Source organism: Eschrichtius robustus, chromosome 3, assembly GCF_028021215.1.
Source record: "Eschrichtius robustus isolate mEscRob2 chromosome 3, mEscRob2.pri, whole genome shotgun sequence".
Classification (NCBI taxonomy): Eukaryota; Metazoa; Chordata; class Mammalia; order Artiodactyla; family Eschrichtiidae; genus Eschrichtius; species Eschrichtius robustus.
Genome location: NC_090826.1, coordinates 45,500,809 through 45,518,376, shown reverse-complemented (window position 1 = coordinate 45,518,376; position 17,568 = coordinate 45,500,809). Strand labels below are relative to the sequence as shown.

Below are 17,568 nucleotides of genomic sequence, written 5' to 3'. Positions count from 1 at the left end.
CTGTGTGAGGTTTTTTCGTGGACCTAAGTTTTCAACTCATGTGGGTAAATACAAAGGTACACAATTGCTGGATCTTATGGTAAGAGTATGGTTAGTTTTGTAAGAAATTGCCAAACTGTCTTCTAAAGTGGATGCACTAGTCTATATTCCCACCATCAATGAATGAGAGTTCCTGTTGTTCCACATCCTCACTAGCATTTGATGGTGTCTGTGTTATGAAATTTGGCCATTCTAAGAGGTACGTAATGGTATCTCACTTGTTTTAATTTGCAATTCCCTAATGGCATATGATGTTAAGCGTCTTTCTATATATTTATTTGCCATCTGTATATCTTCTTTGGTGAAGTGTCTGTTCCAATCTTCTGCTCATTTTTAAATCAGATTGTTCTTTTTTTAATCATTGAGTTTTAAGAGTTCTTCGTTTACTTTAGATAACAGTCCTTTATCAGCTATGTCTTTTGCAAACATTTTCTCCCAGTCTGTAGCTTGTCTTCTCAGCCTTTTGACAGTGTCCTTTTCAGAGCAGATGTTTTTAATTTTAATGAAGTCCAACTTAATTCTTTTTTCATGAATTGTGACTTTGGTGTTGTATCTAAAAGTCATCACCAAACTCAAGGTCATCTAGTTTTTCTCCTGTGTTATCTGCAAGTTTTATGGTTTTGTGTTTTATATTTAGGTCTAAGATCCATTTCAAGTTAATATTTGTGAAAGGTGTAAGGTCTGTGCCTAGATTCATTTTTCTTGCATGTGGCTGTCTGGTTGTTCCAGACCATTTGTCAAAGAGACTTTCTTTTCTCCTATGTATTGCCTTTGTTCCTTTGTCAAAGATTACATGGCTACATTTGTGTGGGTCTGTTTCTGGACCCTCTCTTCTTTCCATTGACCTATTTGTCTATTCTTTTGCCGATATCATACTCTCTTGATTACTATATCTTTAAATTAAGTCTTGAAGTTAAGTAGTGTCAGTCTTTCAGCTTTGTTCTTCTCCTTCAGTATTGTGCTAGCTATTCTGGGTCTTTTGCCTCTCTGTATAAACTTTGAAATCAGTTTGTCAATATCCACAAAATAACTTGCTCGGATTTCGGTCGGTATCGTGTTGACTCTATAGATTAAGTTAGGAAGAACTGGCACCTTGACAATATTGAGTCTTCCTATTCATGAACATGGAATATCTCTCCATTTATTTAGCTCTTCCTTGATTTCTTTTATCAGAGTTTTATAGGTGTCCTTGTATAGATCTTCTACATATTTTGTTAGATTTATACCTAAGTATTTCATTGTGGGGGGTGCTAATGTAAATGGTATTATGATTTTTAATTTCAGATTCCAGTTGTTCATTGCTGGTATATAGGAAAGCAATTGACTTTTGTGCATTAGCCTTGTATCATGCAAACTTGCTATAATCACTTATTAGTTCCAGTAGTTTTTTGGTCAATTCATTCAGATTTTCTTTTTTCTTTTTTAAAATTTATTTATTTTATTTATTTATTTTTGGCTGTGTTGGGTCTTCCTTGCTGCGCGCGGGCTTTCTCTAATTGCAGCGAGCGGGGGCTACTCTTCATTGCGGTTCGCGGGCTTTTCGTTGTGGTGGTTTCTCTTGTTGCAGAGCACAGGTTCTAGGCATGCGGGCTTCAGTAGTTGCAGCATGCGGGCTCAGTAGTTGTGGCTCGCCAGCTCTAGAGCACAGGCTCAGTAGTTGTGGCGCACGGGGTTAGTTGCTCCACGGCATGTGGGATCTTCCCGGACCAGGGCTCGAACCCGTGTCCCCTGCATTGGCAGGCAGATTCTCAACCACTGCGCCACCAGGGAAGCCCCATTCAGATTTTCTACATAAGCAATTGTGTAATCTATGAGCAAAGACAGCTTTATTTATTTCTTCCTGATCTGTATACACTTATTTCCTTTTCTTTTATTGCATTAGCTAGGACTTCCAGTATGATGTTGAGAGAGTGGTGAGAGGGGATATTGGAAGAGATTACTGAGAGGACATGACCACTGGTTAACCTGTAAGCTGGACTTGGGCAATCAGAAGCTCCTCACCTCCTCCCCTGTCTTTGGAATGTGTGTTCTGCTTGCCTTCCCCATGCTAGAAGCTACCCAAGTATGCAGCCTGAGATAGTAATGTGATGTTGAGACCATCTGGATGGTATATATGACTGAACCCAGTTAAGTCCTCTGTATAAACTTTTAAGATAATGGTGGCTGTGTTCAGAGATCTACTTGTCTCGTGGCTGCCCAAGACAAGCCTTGTAAGTCCCCTTGCTTTTTTAAAATGCCATCCTGCCACCTACCAATCTGGAGTGATCTGCCTCTTTCTTTGGTCTCTCCCTGCCTTCCATGTAAGGGGGCCAGTTTGCAAATCATCAGGGTATATTCTTGCCTTATTCCTGATCTTAGCAGGAGAGCTTCTAGTTGTAACATCATTAAGTATGATGTTAGCTGTAGACGTTATTGTAGACATTCTTTATCAAGTTGAGGAAGTTCCCCCTTTATTCCTAGTTTGCTGAGAATTTTTATAATTAAGGGGTGTTGAATTTTGTCAAATGCTTTTTCTGCATATATTGATATGATCATGGGATTCTTATTCTTTAGGCTTTTTATGTAATAGATTACATTAATTGATTTTTTAATGTTGAACCAGCTTTATATATCTGGAATAAATCTCACTTGGTCATGATGTATAATTTTTTTTATCATTGTTGGATTCAATTTGCTAATATTTTGTTGAGGATGTTTGCATCTATATTCATGAAAGATATTGGCCTCTAATTTTCTTTTCTTGTAATGTCTTTGTCTGGTTTTGGTATTAGGGTAATGCTGGCTTCATAGAATGAGTTAGGAAGTATTCCCTCTCCTTCTAATTTCTGGATGAGATTGTAGAAAATTGGTATAATTTCTTCCTTAATTGTTTGGTAGAATTCACCAGTGAACCTATCTGAGCCTGTACTTTTTCTGTTTTGGAAGGTTATTAATTTATTCAAATTCTTTAATAAGATAATAGGCCTATTCAGACTGTTTATTTCTTCTGGTGTAAGTTTACACAGATTGTGTCTTTCAAAGAATTGGTCCATTTTACTATGTTATCACATGTGTGGGTATAGAATTATTAGTATCCCTTTATTATCCTTTGAATATCCATGGGATCGGTAGTGATGTCCCTTCTTTCATTTCTGATACTAGAAACTTGCATCTTCTTTCTTTTTTTCTTACTTAGCCTGGTTTATCAATTTTATTAATCTTTTCAAAGAACCAGCTTTTGGTTCATGGATCTTCCCTATTGATTTCCTGTTTTCAGTTTCACTGATTTCTGCTCTAATTTTAATTTATTTTCTTCTGACTACTTTGAATTTAATTTTCTCTTCTTTTTCCAAATTGCTAAGGTGGAAGCTTAGATTATTGATTTTAGATTTCTCTCTCTTTTTTTTTTTTTTTTTTTGGCCACACTGCACTGTTCGTGGGATCTCAGTTCCCTGACCAGGGATTGAACCTGGGCCTTTCTTTCCTAATATATGCTTTCAATGCTATTAATTTCCTTGTAGGTACTACTTTTGATGCATCTCACAAATGTTGTTAAGTTGTATTTTCATTTTCATTTAGTTCAAAATATTTCTTAATTTCTCTTGAGGTTTCTTATTTGGCCCTGTGTTATTTAGAAGTGTTTTGTTTAATCTACAAGTATTCTGGAGTTTTCCAAGTATTTTTCTGTTATTGATTTCTAGTTTGATTCCACTGTGGTCTGACAGCATACATTGTATGATTTCTGTTTTTTGTTTGTTTAGTTAAGGTATGTTTTATGGCTTCAAATGTTGTCTATCTTGGTGAATGTTCCATGTAAGCTCGAGAAGAATGTGTATTCCACTGTTGTTGGGTGAAGTGGTCTATAGATGTTAATTACATCCAGTTGACCAATGGTGCTGTTGAATTCTCCTATGTCCTTTCTGATTTTCTGCCTGCTAGATCCATCCATTTCTGACAGAGGGGTATTAAAGTCTCCAACTGTAAGAGTGGATTTGTCTATTTCTCCTTTCAGTTCTATCTGTTTTTGCCTCATATATTTTGATGCTCTATTGTTAGGCACATACACATTAAAGCTTATGCCTTCTTGGAGAATTGACCCCTTTATCATTATAAAACGTCTTTATCCCTGATAATTTTCCTTGCTCTGAAGTTTGCTCTGTCTGAAAGTAATATAGTCATTCCAGCTCTCTTTTGATTAGTGTTAGCATAGTGTATCTTTTTCTATTCCCTTACCTTTTTTTTTGGAAAGAGTTGTTATGTAAAGTTATTAGAACTGTATCATCTACATCTACAATCACTGGCCCTATTACTTTTTTATTTTTGTTTTTTTATTGTGATAAAATACACATAACATAAAATTTACCATTACAACCATTTTTAAGTGTATAGTTCAGTGGCATTAAGAACATCCACATTGTTGTGCACCCATCACCATAACTCTTTTCATCTTGTAAAACTGAAATGATACTCATTAAACAATAATCCTCCATTCCCTCCTCCTGCTAGCTCCTAGCAACCACCATTACATTTTCTGTCTTTACGATTTTTGACTACTGTAAATACTTAATATAAGTGGAATTATACAGTACTTGTCTGTTTATGACTGTCTTATTTCACTTAGCATAGTCCTCAAGTTTCTTCCATGTGGTAGCATACTGTGAAATTTCCTTCTTTCTTAAGGATGAATAATATTCCATTGTATGTATGTAAAACATTTTGCTTATCCCTTCATCTGTTGATGGACATTTGGGTTCCTTTCACATTTTAGCTACTGTGAAAACCTGCTTTCCTTCTGGGAATTTGGAATTTAGGTACATGCTAGACAGAGGATGACTATGTGACCAGCCCCCAGTAGAAACCTTGGGCATTGTTCTCTGATGAGATTCCCCGGTAGACGATATTTCAGCCATGTTGTCACAGCTGTTGCTGGAAGAGCTAAGTGTATCCTGTGTGACTCCACTGGGAGAGAACTCTTGGAAGCTTATGCCAGGTTTTCCCTGGACTTTGACCCCATGTGCCTTTTCCCTTTGCTGATTTTCTCTTATATCCTTTCACTGTTAAAGCATAGCTATGAGTATGACTATATGATAAGTTCTCTGAGACCTCCTACAAATCACTGGACCTTGGGGTGGACCTCTGATACACCATGTTACACATATGTTACACATATGCTGCCCATAAATATTTCAAAACTCCAGTAATTCTGTTATTTTCAGCAGTGCATCAACCATCACTTTGGAAGCTGACAATTGTTTAGAATACAAAGTAGTTATAAATATGTATAACTGAAATCTAAAAAGTGGTTAAATATGTTTTGCCCTTCCTTTCCAATTGCAGATATGTGTTGGGAGTTGGGATTCTTGGTGCTATAACATCAAAACCAAAAGACAGAATCATGTTATTATTCTAGAAACTAATCCTTATTTTAAATGAAGAAACAATGAGTTTAATATACATATCTTCATTACTGATTGATCATAAGTTATTCCTTTATTCTCATTGAAAAACTTTTCAGGTATGTATTTGTATAAATCAATTCATTATTACTTTTATATCTTATTGTTTATTTTATTAATTTTTAATAACTTTGATTTTCATTTTATTTATTATTATGGTTGCATTCTATTACTGGCAAGAGATCATGGTTTTTCATTTCATGGAGTCAATATAAGTTTCTCTTCAAAACAAATGTGTTTAAGTTTTAAAAGTGACCTCACAAAACCATAAAAAGAAAGAAGGAAAAGGGGTATCAATAGCAAAATTGCAATAAGTAAATATAGATGATGGTATACGGGATTTCATTATATTGTTCTTTACTTTTTTGTGCATTTTTGGAATTCTGAGTAACAGAAAGGTTAGTTGAGAATTTCATTTCTGGCAGTACGTTAGACTTTTGCTCACTAAACAGTTAGCTTTTCCATGAAATAACTATTTAATGTACTGCTTTCATAAGAGTTAAGGGAATATCTCCAAGCATTCACACATATGTATATACATAAACATAAATAATATCATTGGGTAAAACCAAAATAGGGAACTGGGCAGAATAGTCCTGGGCAAATAGAAAAGTTAGAGCAGCCCTGAGAAGCGCCAATATCAGCTCTGTGGTTGTGAAACTAAGCCCTGAATCAGCTGTAGAATAGGGGAGCTGACTCTGAGATTCCTGTATTAAGATGGAAACTCCTCAAAGGATATGAAAGTGGTCCCCTATCAGCAGTGACTCCTGGCTTCTGGAAGATGCAATAGCAACTCGTCTCTGAAGAGGTATCGCCTGTATCTTGGTGTCAAAAATGATCATGTACTTTTGATAAAAGAGCCAAATAGGACTTTTTAGAAAAGACAAAATATTTAGATATTGAGGATTCACATAGATTAGGATGAAACTAATATGAGCTCACAAATATTATCAACACACAAAGAAACAAACCACCATGAGTGAGAATCAGCAGAAACAACAACATTTAGATCCTCAAGAATTTCAGACATTGGAATTATCAGTAAGACTATTTAAATAGCTATAACTATGTATTAAATGTTTAAAGCACTCATAGGCGCCAGGGCACCCTGATAGCAAAGATCAGCTTCCACCAGTAAGCTATTAAATCATTTGCCTTCCTGGATTTAAAAACAAAAAAAGCATTAATAGGCTATCCAAAATGATTTTTAAAAGAGTCAAATAGAAGTTTTAGGAAACAAATACACAATTGTTGAATTAAAGACTGGGGGAGGGCTTCCCTGGTGGCACAGTGGTTAAGAATCCGCCTGCCAATGCAGGGGACACGGGTTCGAGTCCTGGTCCGGGAAGATCCCACATGCCGCCGGGCAGCTGAGCCCATGCGCCACAACTACTAAGCCTGCGCTCTAGAGCCTGCAAGCCACAACTACTGAGCCCACGTGCCACAACTACTGAAACCTGCCTGCCTAGAGCCCGTGCTCCACAACAAGAGGGGCCACAGCAATGAGAAGCCCGCACACCACAATGAAGAGTAGCCCCCACTCGCCACAACTAGAGAAAGCCTGCGCACAGCAACGAAGACCCAACGCAGCCAAAAATAAATTTTAAAAATTAAAAATAAACACAACAATGTAAATATATATATATATGTATATAAAACAATAAGCTTAAAAAAGCAGACAGGAAAAAATAAATAAAATGGGTTAAAAGCAACAACCAAAATAAAATAAAATGGATGTATAACTTTGAACTAGCAAGAAAAAAATAGCTAGTGAAAGAAGGGAAAGAACATGGAAAGATGCTCAACATCGCTAATCATTAGAGAAATGCAAATCAAAACCACAATGAGGTATCACCTCACACCAGTCAGAATGGCCATCATCCAAAAATCTACAAACAATAAATGCTGGAGAGGGTGTGGAGAAAAGGGAACCCTCCCGCACTGTTGGTGGGAATGTAAATTGATACAGCCACTATGGAGAACAGTATGGAGTTTCCTTAAAAAACTAAAAATAGAACTACCATATGACCCAGTAATTCCACTACTGGGCATATACCCTGAGAAAACCATAATTCAAAAAGATACATGTAGGGGACTTCCCTGGCGGTCCAGGGGTTAAGACTCTGCGCTCCCACTGTAGGAAGCGCAGGTTCGATCCCTGGTCGGGGAAGTAAGATCCTGCATGCCGCACAGCGCGGCCAAAAAACTAAAAAAAAAAAAAAAGATACATGTACCACAATGTTCATTGCAGTACTATTTACAATAGCCAGGACATGGAAGCAACCTAAATGTCCATTGACAGATGAATGGATAAAGAAGATGTGGCACATATCCACAATGGAATATTACTCAGCCATAAAAGAAACGAAATTGAGTTATTTGTAGTGAGGTGGATGGACCTACAGTCTGTCATACAGAGTGAAGTAAGTCAGAAAGAAAAACAAATACCATATGCTAACACATATATATGGAATCTAAAAAAGCAGTACTGATGAACCTAGTGGCGGCGCAGGAATAAAGACGCAGACGTAGAGAACGGACTTGAGGACATGGGGGGGGAGGGGAAGCTGGGACGAAATGAGAGAGTAGCACTGACATATATACACTACCAAATGTAAAATGTATGGCTAGTGGAAAGCTGCTGCACAGCACAAGGAGATCAGCTCGGTGCTTTCTGACAACCTAGAGGGGTGGGATAAAGGAGGCTCAAGAGGGAGGGGATATGGGGATATATGTATACATATAGTTGATTCACTTTGTTGTACAGCAGAAACTAACACAACAATGTAAAGCAATTATACTCCAATAAAGATACAAAAAAAAAAAAAGGTAAAGAAGATATAAAGAAGTAATGGAAGTAATTAATGTGAAAAAGATGACTGAAATATCTACATATAAAAATAAATGCATTTAATGTAAATGAATTAGCAGCACTTCTGGAATGGAAGAGTAAGAATCTCTGAAAACCCACTCCTTCATAAAAGCATGAGAACACTGGCAAAAATTGTCAAAATCAACTTCTTTCGGTATTCTGTAAATTAATCAAAGAAAGGTTTGTGATAATCAGAGAAGTGTCTATTCAATAAAAACAGCTGAATCTCAGTAAGAACAGTGAGCTTTGTGGTGTTTTAACTTGCTCTAGCCCCATTCCCCTCTCCCCGCTCCAAGGTAGCCTTGAAAAACAACAGCTTCACAACCATGGTTGTTGCGAAAATTAGCAATTTAGTAACCACTGGAAGGGGAAGAATAGGTTTGGAGCTCTTCAAAAAGTCCCATTCACAGAGAATTGTCATTATGTGACTTGTCTGACATCTCCTTTGGAAAGCTCCATTCTCAGGTCTTGGTTTTATTTGACCTGACTCAGCGCTCACACTATAAAAACAGGGCATTTGCCAAAATAATCAGTGGCAGTTCTTTAACACTGCATCACCTGAGACGATGATGCAAAGGCCAGCAGCCTTCTCCCTGGGATGGGTGTCACTCAGCAGGTGTTGGAGACACTTTCTGGAGCATGGCTCAGCTGTGTGGTCACCAGCTTTCCCCTGCGGAAAGCCAGGGGACTCTGTCAGGATCACATGCAGCATCTAACAAGGCTCATACTTTTCAGTATGAAAAGTCCCCTCCACCCCCATCCCTGCCCATCAAAGCAAGGCTTGCTCCTCTGCTTCTCTTCGTCCTGCATTCTTCCCCCATTCTCTCTAGGTGAGGGTGGGGTGGGTTCTCTCTCACTGGTTCATTCCCCTCGCAGAGCAGTTAGAGGTCTAATTAGTATCATCAGCTGGGCTCACCTTCCTTACCATAGTTGGACAGGTGAGTTAAGGAAATATGAACGTTTTGAGCTCAGAGTTTTTCAACCTTGACACCATTGACATTTTGAACTAGATAATTCTTTGTTGAGAAGGGCTATCCTGTGCATTGTAGGATGTTTAGAAGCACCCTGGCCAGTAGCACCTCACAAGTCATGACAATCAAAAATGCCTTCATAAGTCAGGCAGCGAAAGACAAATATCATGATATCACTCATCTGTGGACTCTAAAAAAAATGGTATAAACGAACTTCTTTACAAAACAGAAAGAGACTCACAGATTTTGAAAACAAATTTAGGGTTACCAAAGGGGAAACGTGCGGGGGAGGGATAAATTAGGAGCTTGGGATTAACATACACACACTACTATATATAAAACAGATAACCAACAAGGACCTACTGTATAGCACAGGGAACTCTACTCAATATTCTGTAATAACCTATATGGGAAAAGAATCTGAAAAAGATGAATATATATATATACATATATATATATATATATATATATATATACATATATATATATATATATATATATATATATATAGCTGAATCACTTTGCTGTACACCTGAAACTAACACAACATTGTAAATCAACTATACTCCAATAAAATTATTTTTTTTTAAGTGAATGATGGTTTTTATTTTTTAATTTTTTTTTTGCTGCATTGGGTCTTCGCTGCTGCGCGCGGGCTTTCTCTAGTTGTGGCGAGCGGGGGCTACTCTTTGCTGCAGTACGTGGGCTTCTCATTGCAGTGGCTTCTCTTCCTGCAGAGCGTGGGCACTAGAGGGTGCGGGCTTCAGCAGTTGCGGCGTGTGAGCTCTGGAGTGCCGGCTCAGTAGTTGTGGCGCACGGGCTTAGTTGCTCCACAGCATGTGGGATCTTCCCTGACCAGGGATCGAACCTGTGTCCCCTGCATTGGCAGGCGGATTCCTAACCACTGCGCCACCAGGGAAATCCCAATAAAATTCTTTAAAAAAAAAAAAAAAGTCTTCAGATATTGCCAAATATCCCTGGGAGCAAAATAGTCCCCAGTTGAGAATTGCTGCTTTAGTTAAACCGGTATAGTTATCTTTGATTCTTGTCTCGTTTTGAGCCAAAACTTACATATCATTATAATTAATATATCAATAAAACTTTTACTTCTGTTTCCAAGAGAAGAAATATATAGTCTAGGTGTTATCACCGCCCCCCCGCCCCCCGACACACACACACTTATCACTAGCAATGGGGCTGTTGTTGCCATCTGACTGGTGAGCAGTCCGGTTCCAAAATTCCATCCTGAGAGCTGCTTTCTGGGGCCACTCTTCGTATCAACATGCCTTAGTGTGAGTTCCTCATCTCATGTGAGTACTTTACTGGCAAGTGTGAGTCCAAGGATCAGGAGTGAAGGACAGGAGTTGTAAAACAGAGGAGAAAGGAGAGCCATTGCAAGGATGCATTGCAATGCAATGGGGGAGGGGAGGAAGGAGAGCCAGTGCAAGGGTGCAATTCTTTGTTGAGGGTGCTCTACAAAGAATTATCTAGTCAAATTGGCCACTTCCAAAGGCATTTGGTTGTTTGATCCTGCAAGACAGTTTGAAAGCTGTATGAAATATCTGAGGAGAGTCTGAGGGGAAAAAGAGAGAAGCATGTATTCATCAGTTACTGACTCCATTGGTCAAAGATTTGTCCCATGAGGCATTGACCGCTCCCCACTTCTGCACTTCTGGCTTGCACCTGTCCCAGTGCTGAACGGTTCCAGCAGTCCCTTAATCCCAAGGTATCAAGACACAAGCCCTGATGCAGAAAGCGAGAAGCCTGAGTTATGGACTTGAGGTGAAGCTCACTTAGGTTATAGCTGCTGCGGCTGGAATAAGATCAGTGGTGGTGAAATAAGCAGCTAATGAAGCCAAGAGGATCTGCCATGGGGCATAAGAAGTGTTTGATACATTTGCACACCGAATTTGTGCCTTGCAATTCATTCCTGGTACACATTCAACCAAAGTACCCTGCACATACATACGCTAACCTCAGCTTTCTCTTTATAAAATGAGGATAATCACCTCAAGCTTGCTGGATTGTTCTGAGAATTAGAGATCTGCATGTATAAAGCCTGATCACAATGTCAGTTCAATAAATACGCTCCGTATGTGTTTAACTATTTTATTAGTCAGATGTAATAAGCCATTCCGATTGACCATAAGGACCCAAAGTCAAAGTTTCCACCTTGTGTAGGCAGTGAATTTGGCTTATGCTGCTCAGACAGCCAGAACTTGATCGCTCTACAATTAACCTTCAGTGAGCAACTATCGTGTCCCTGGTTCTGGGCTGCCTTGAGGACCTGGAGACCAGAGTCATTCCTGATCCTTCCCCCCAAAGCACTCCCACGCCGGCAAAGATGGGCAAACAATAACAACTGCCACGGTTTAAGCAAGCACAGGGGACTATGGGCGCAAAAGAAGTCCTGGGAGGCGAAGGCAGGCTTTCCCTAGGAGGAGGAAAGGGTACCGACATCTGGAGGGATGTGTAGGTGATAACCAAGCAAAGACTGGCGGCGGGGCAAAATGTTTCTCACCGGCTCACTCAGTGCAACTTCACCGTCGTTTACTGGGCCCCTGCTGTAGTCAAGGTGGTGGTCAGATGCCGAGGCGGGGACAGAGCGGAGAGTGAGGCCAATCCCCAGCCACTCCTCACTGCCCCAAGGGCATAAGGTAGACCGTCGCAGGAGTGAAGGAACAAATTACCACACTTAAGGGGGTGTCCCTAGGAACAGACATCATCCTTCCCCAGATCACTGATTCAACACTCAAAAACTAATTGACTCGTTCTCCCTCACTGGTTAATTAAATTTTTATGGCCAAAAAAGAATGGGGGGATTGATGACATTCTTTCCTTTTCACAATCGTCTTCCGTCACGCTACTTTATATTTCAACAAGAAAAGAGGTATAACCAAACATAAAATAAACCCCACTCTCCAGAGAATTCTCTGCGCCCCCCCACCCCCGGAGCGAGGCGAGCCGAGGCGGACACTCTCCACATCCCCACTGGTCCGCCCGGCGCCACCTGCCTCTTTAAGAGCCGAAGCCTCGCCCTTCGAGGGGCCGCGGAGGGAGCGAGCTTTGGATGCAGTCGCCCGCTGAGGTCTCGGGAAGAGGCGTCTCCGGGAGCTGCTGTTTTTTTAAGGAGGCGGGGCTCTGCCCGGAGGAGGTGGAGAAGGTCTGTCCCCCGGATCTCCGGTTTCCGGCAACTCGGCGGGACCAGAACCTGCGCGGAGAATCTGAGGCCCGAGGCTTCCCGGCACCAGCTGGACGCCGAGCTCCCCGAGGTGAGGCCGCGGGGTCTGTGGGGCCGGTCTGGGACTGAGGGAGCTCGGGATCTCCTGCCTACCCGGGCCGCTGCGGCCCAGCTTCTCCTCCTAAAACACTGTACGTGCTTCTTGGGCAGCTCTTTCCCAGACCGTCCTGGACTCACGGTGCCCCAGGGTGTAGGGTCCCCATCACTCCAGCGCCTACTAATTGCTTCGCTGTGCACTAAGCGCCTTACACTTACTTGCCTCAGTTAATGGTACCCAACATCGTGTGAGTAGGTACAATTATGAACCCATTTTACAGATGAGGAAATTGAGGCCCCCAGGAGCCCACAGTCTTACGGCCAGAAGCAGCAGAATCGGGAATCAAACCCAGGTCTGTTCTACTCCAGAGCCTGTGCCCTTAACCACTGGCTAGGCTGACTGCCTTTGCTCTCCACTGCCCTCATAGCCACCTCTCAAATCCCAGCCTCCCCTTCCTCATCCTTTCATCTCCAGGCTGCACCTGGCCCTTAAACATCCACACAGTGAGATTGCATGGAACCAATGGAGCCCCCCACCATTAGTTTTTTTATAACAGTTTTAATAGTATCTGATGCTAAATGGTTATCTTTATATAAACCTATCGGATCCCACTAAAAAAGGACGCAAGGGAAAGCAATACCATTTCTAACGCTGAAATAAGATTCGTTTGTAGATTTTTTTTTATGTTATCGTATGAAATTTATTTATTTTTCCTTTTTAGACCTCTGTAAATTATCTTCCTAATAATTGGGAGAAGACCCTTGGCTGAATGGCAGCTGTAGATGACTTGCGGTTTGAAGGTACATCCGTTGGGTGCCCCCCTTTTATGATCAGTATTTCTGTAGGCACAGCAGAATTTCCGTTGCTATGCTGGTGCATATATTAAAGAAGATTATTTCAGACATCTTGGTGAAAGAATGTTTGCCACACTCAGGTTATTCTATTTGTTCACATCAGCTGTTCTTTTTTGCCAAACAGCCCTTCAGATTGGTAATATCATAAATTTAGTGCAGTGATTACAGAAAATGTTTATAGAGTTCTTGCTTTAGTTCAACACGCATTTATTGAACATGTATTTTGTGCTTAGAATTGTACTAGATACAGGAGATCAAAAGATAAAGAAGAAGTTTTTTACACTGCTAGAGTAGATAAAAGTGTAAAAAGATAATTATAATGAAATGTGATCAGGTCATTCCTTCACTGAGTCAATAAATCTCTCATGAGTGTGACCATGAACCAGGCAATTGTTCTAGTTACCAGGGTAGAAGAGTGAACAGTTTCTTCCCTTATGAAGCTCTCAGTCTAGTGAGGGAGACATTTATTTGTTAAATGATCATTTAAATATATATCTATAAACTATGAAAGTGCTGGAGGAAAAGTTCATAACTCATAACCCAGAGCCTGACCTAACCTGGGGATTGACGAATGCTCATTTGCCTTGTAAACACTTGTATAGTATTTCCTAAATGGCAGGCAGTGTTCTAAGTGCTTTACAAATATTTACTCATTTACTCCTTATGTCAACTTTATGAAATAGTTATTTTATTCTCCCTATTTTACCAATGAGGAAACTGAAGCACAGAAAAATTAAGTCATTTGCTTAAAGGTTATAGTAAGTAGTAAAGCAGGGTTTGACCCCGGGCATCACAACCTACGCTATCTTACTACTATCTAAGGAAGAGATACAGTGTTTAAAGAGAAATCCACTTCATTGGCCAATACTGTCAGCTCCATCTGCAAAATACAACCAGCATCTGACCACTTCTCGCCACCTCTACCACTCTCCCACCGTGCTCAAGGTCACCATCACCTCATGTCTGGATTATAGACCTTACCTTCCTTCAGGTCTTCCTGCATCCTCTCTTACCCCCTACAGTCTGTATTTTGCAGCCAGAGTAGTCCTTTAAAACCAAGTCAGATCATGTCATTCCTTCTAAACCTTCCAGTGGCTCCCATCTCACTAGGAGTGGAAGGCAGAGCCTTTTCTGTGCTTAGGAGGCCCTACATGATCCAGGCCTCTGCTGCCTCTGATTTCATCTCCTGCTACTCTAGCCCTTTCTCTCTGCCTACCCACATGGGCCTCATCACTGTCCCTCCTAGACGCCAGGTACACTAACAGCTTAGGGCTTTTGAGCCATCCTTCTGTTTGGGACATTCTTAGTCCAGATAGCCACATCGCTTGTTCCCTTGCTCTGCTCAAATCTCACTTCATTCCAGAGGCCTTCCTTGGTCATCCTATCTGGGAGTACAGTGCAAGAAAGTTCACGTGTAAAGAACAGCACGTGCAGAGTACTTGATAAGGGAGGAAGTCTGTTTCATTTTCTTTCCCAAGGAATTAAAAGAAGGCCAATGTACCAGAGCACAGATGGTGGGGGAGGCCTGTCACAAGGTGAGGTTTGAGAGGAAGCAGGAGCCAAGTCACACAGGACTTTATACACCATGTTAAAGACTTTGCTCTTTAGAAAAGAACACAGGATGCTGCGGGGGTCATGGAAAGCTTCTCAGAGGAAAAATGGTAGTGTTAAATGAAAAAGTGAAGCTCAGGGCCCTGCAGGTGGGAGACATTGTGTCAGGAAAGGAACAGAGGCGAAACAGCATAGGATGTAGAAGCAGATAATGTTGGTGGCAGAAATAAGAAACATACCAATCTTGCCCTCAAGGCACTGAGATGGACAAGAATAACTAATACAGAGCAGAATATGTGAATAGTCATCATGTGCGAGGTACACACATCCTACATTCAAATCAAACTTTCCATCTGCTGTTCTTCACACACGGAACACATTTTCTGTCTTCTGGGTCTTGCTCATCCCATACCCTTTGCTTGAGATGCCATCCCCCCCTGCTTCTGGCCATCCTTCTCATACGGCAGCTTCTCCAAGTAGCCTTTCCTAATCCCATCAGCTAGATGAGTTATCATCTCTTGAACCTCTTTGGACTTGGTACCTCTAAAGTGACGCTCTCTGTTCCTCCTTCTGGCATGTCCTTTCCCCTGGTAAACTACTGTTTTTAAAATATGAAACTTAAATATAACTTCCTTGGACTGATTCCCTCAGGCAAACTTATAACCATCTTTTTAAATGTCAGTGCCCTGTCCAGTCAGTAAATGATAGCTATAACTGTATTTATTATTATCTCATATCATCCTCAAAATCTCTCTGTGAGATAAGTATTATCTACTTTTCATAGTTGAAGAAACAGAGACTCAGAGATATGGAGTGATTTGCCCAAGGTCATGGAGTGCTAGAGTCTTATCTTAAACAGAGGACCCTCTCATTCCAGAGCCTCATGCTGCCAAAACATGGGAGACTGAAGCTTGAGTAATTGTTACAGATCAGCCACCTTATTAATTTCAGTCACTTTAATTCTCTCCATAAAACTATTTGCGTAGCTGAAAGGCAGTAAGATTGGGCTCAGTTATCCAAGAGCCCCATCCTACTGCCATGATTGTAGTGTTACAGTGGTGCCCTGCTGGCATCCTTCCTGAGTCCTGCCAAATTCCACAGCTGCCCTAAATTTTGTCTAAGAGCAGCTAAATAAAGTTTGTTAGGATGCCCAGAGACAGGAAGTCACAATCATTGCTGGTGGACATGAATAGGTAAGGTTCTTTTGGAGAACAGTTTAGCAGTATGGCTCAAGAGCCTTAAAAATGGTCTGCACCCTTTGACCTGGTGATCACACTGATAGTGTTCATACTAAGGCAATAACCCCAAAAGCTTCCTCCTCACAGATGCTCCTTACAGTGTTATTTGTACTAATAAAAAACGAGAAGCACCCAAACATCCAATAACAGTGGAATAATTGTGTTAACTTGTGGTGTCTCTCTCCTACTATTCGCACCTCCAGCTGATGAACTGTTATGTAGCCACGTAACTGATCATTTTAAAGACTGATATAATATGAAAAAAAATTTTTTTATATAATCCCTGGCAGACAGAGCAGGGTACAACATTGTTTACATAGTACTGTCACATCCTAAATCAGTACTTGGTACACTGTAGGCACGCAGTAAATATTTGTTGAGTGAATGAATGATCATCACTGGCATGAATCTACTCTATAGAGAAAAGGAAATATACCAAAAGTTAATAGTGTTTGCTTTTTATGTGGATGGGACTAAGAGCGATTTTTATTCTGTTGTTTCTACTTTCATTTTTGTCCTCATGTTTTCTGTAGTGATTACATAGGACTTACTGGAAAAAATAACTTCCATTAAGTATTTTTGAACTTGAATCAAAGAAGAGAGGGTTAGATTGGTTACTTGCTACGGGCCAGGCACTCTGCTAAGGGCTTTACTTAAGTAATATTCCTAACTTTCCCAAAATTCCTGGAAATAAATATTATTCTCCCCATCGTATAGATGAGAACACTGAAGCTTATAGAGGTTAAGTTACTTACTCAGGCTTGAATACTTAGTAAGTAACTGAGCCAGGACTAAAATTCAGGTCTGACTTCAAATTCTGTTGTTTTCATAATCATTTTTCTTTGTCAGCTTGATTTCTAGATGAGATTTTTTTCAGAGCCTTTTGCCACTTGTCTCAGATAGGGTCTATAGCAAAGCTGAGGTTGTAACAGCTTGTCTTTAAATTTAAAAGTATGCATTTCCAGTGTGGGTAAGGTCATTGATACCCTTGTACTACAACTGATTTCAGAATTTGGTGATACAGCCACGTCTCTAGCAGCAAACCCAGATGCCACCACAATAAGCATCGAGGATCCTGGTGAAACCCCAAAACACCAGCCAGGACCCCCAGGAGGCTCAAGGAGAGAAGAGGATGATGAGTTACTAGGAAATGATGACTCTGACAAAACTGAGGTTTGAACTTGTCTTTTAAATTGTTTTTTTCTTTTAACTTTTTTTTTTTTTAACATCTTTATTGGAGTATAATTGCTTTACAGTGGTGTGTTAGTTTCTCCTTTATAACAAAGTGAATCAGCTATACATATACATATATCCGCATATCTCCTCCCTC

General features: G+C 40.4%; 1 protein-coding gene across 4 annotated transcripts in view; it reads left to right on the top strand.

Moving 5' to 3' along the window:
- Nucleotides 1-12,461: 12,461 nt before the first annotated feature.
- YIPF1 (Yip1 domain family member 1) overlaps nt 12,462-17,568 on the top strand; it is a 34,724-nt gene continuing 29,617 nt past the window's right edge. For 2 of the 4 annotated variants that reach the window (XR_011073534.1, XM_068539920.1), the window contains exons 1-3: nt 12,462-12,589; nt 13,317-13,395; nt 17,248-17,411. Coding sequence is in view for 3 of the 4 variants with exons in the window: in XM_068539920.1 (XP_068396021.1) it covers nt 13,365-13,395; nt 17,248-17,411 (195 nt within the window). In the remaining variant the exon portion in view is untranslated. Of the gene's footprint in view, nt 12,590-12,875; nt 12,948-13,316; nt 13,396-17,247; nt 17,412-17,568 lie in introns of all 4 variants that reach the window. The other 2 variants (XM_068539919.1, XM_068539918.1) reach the window with 2 other exon arrangements.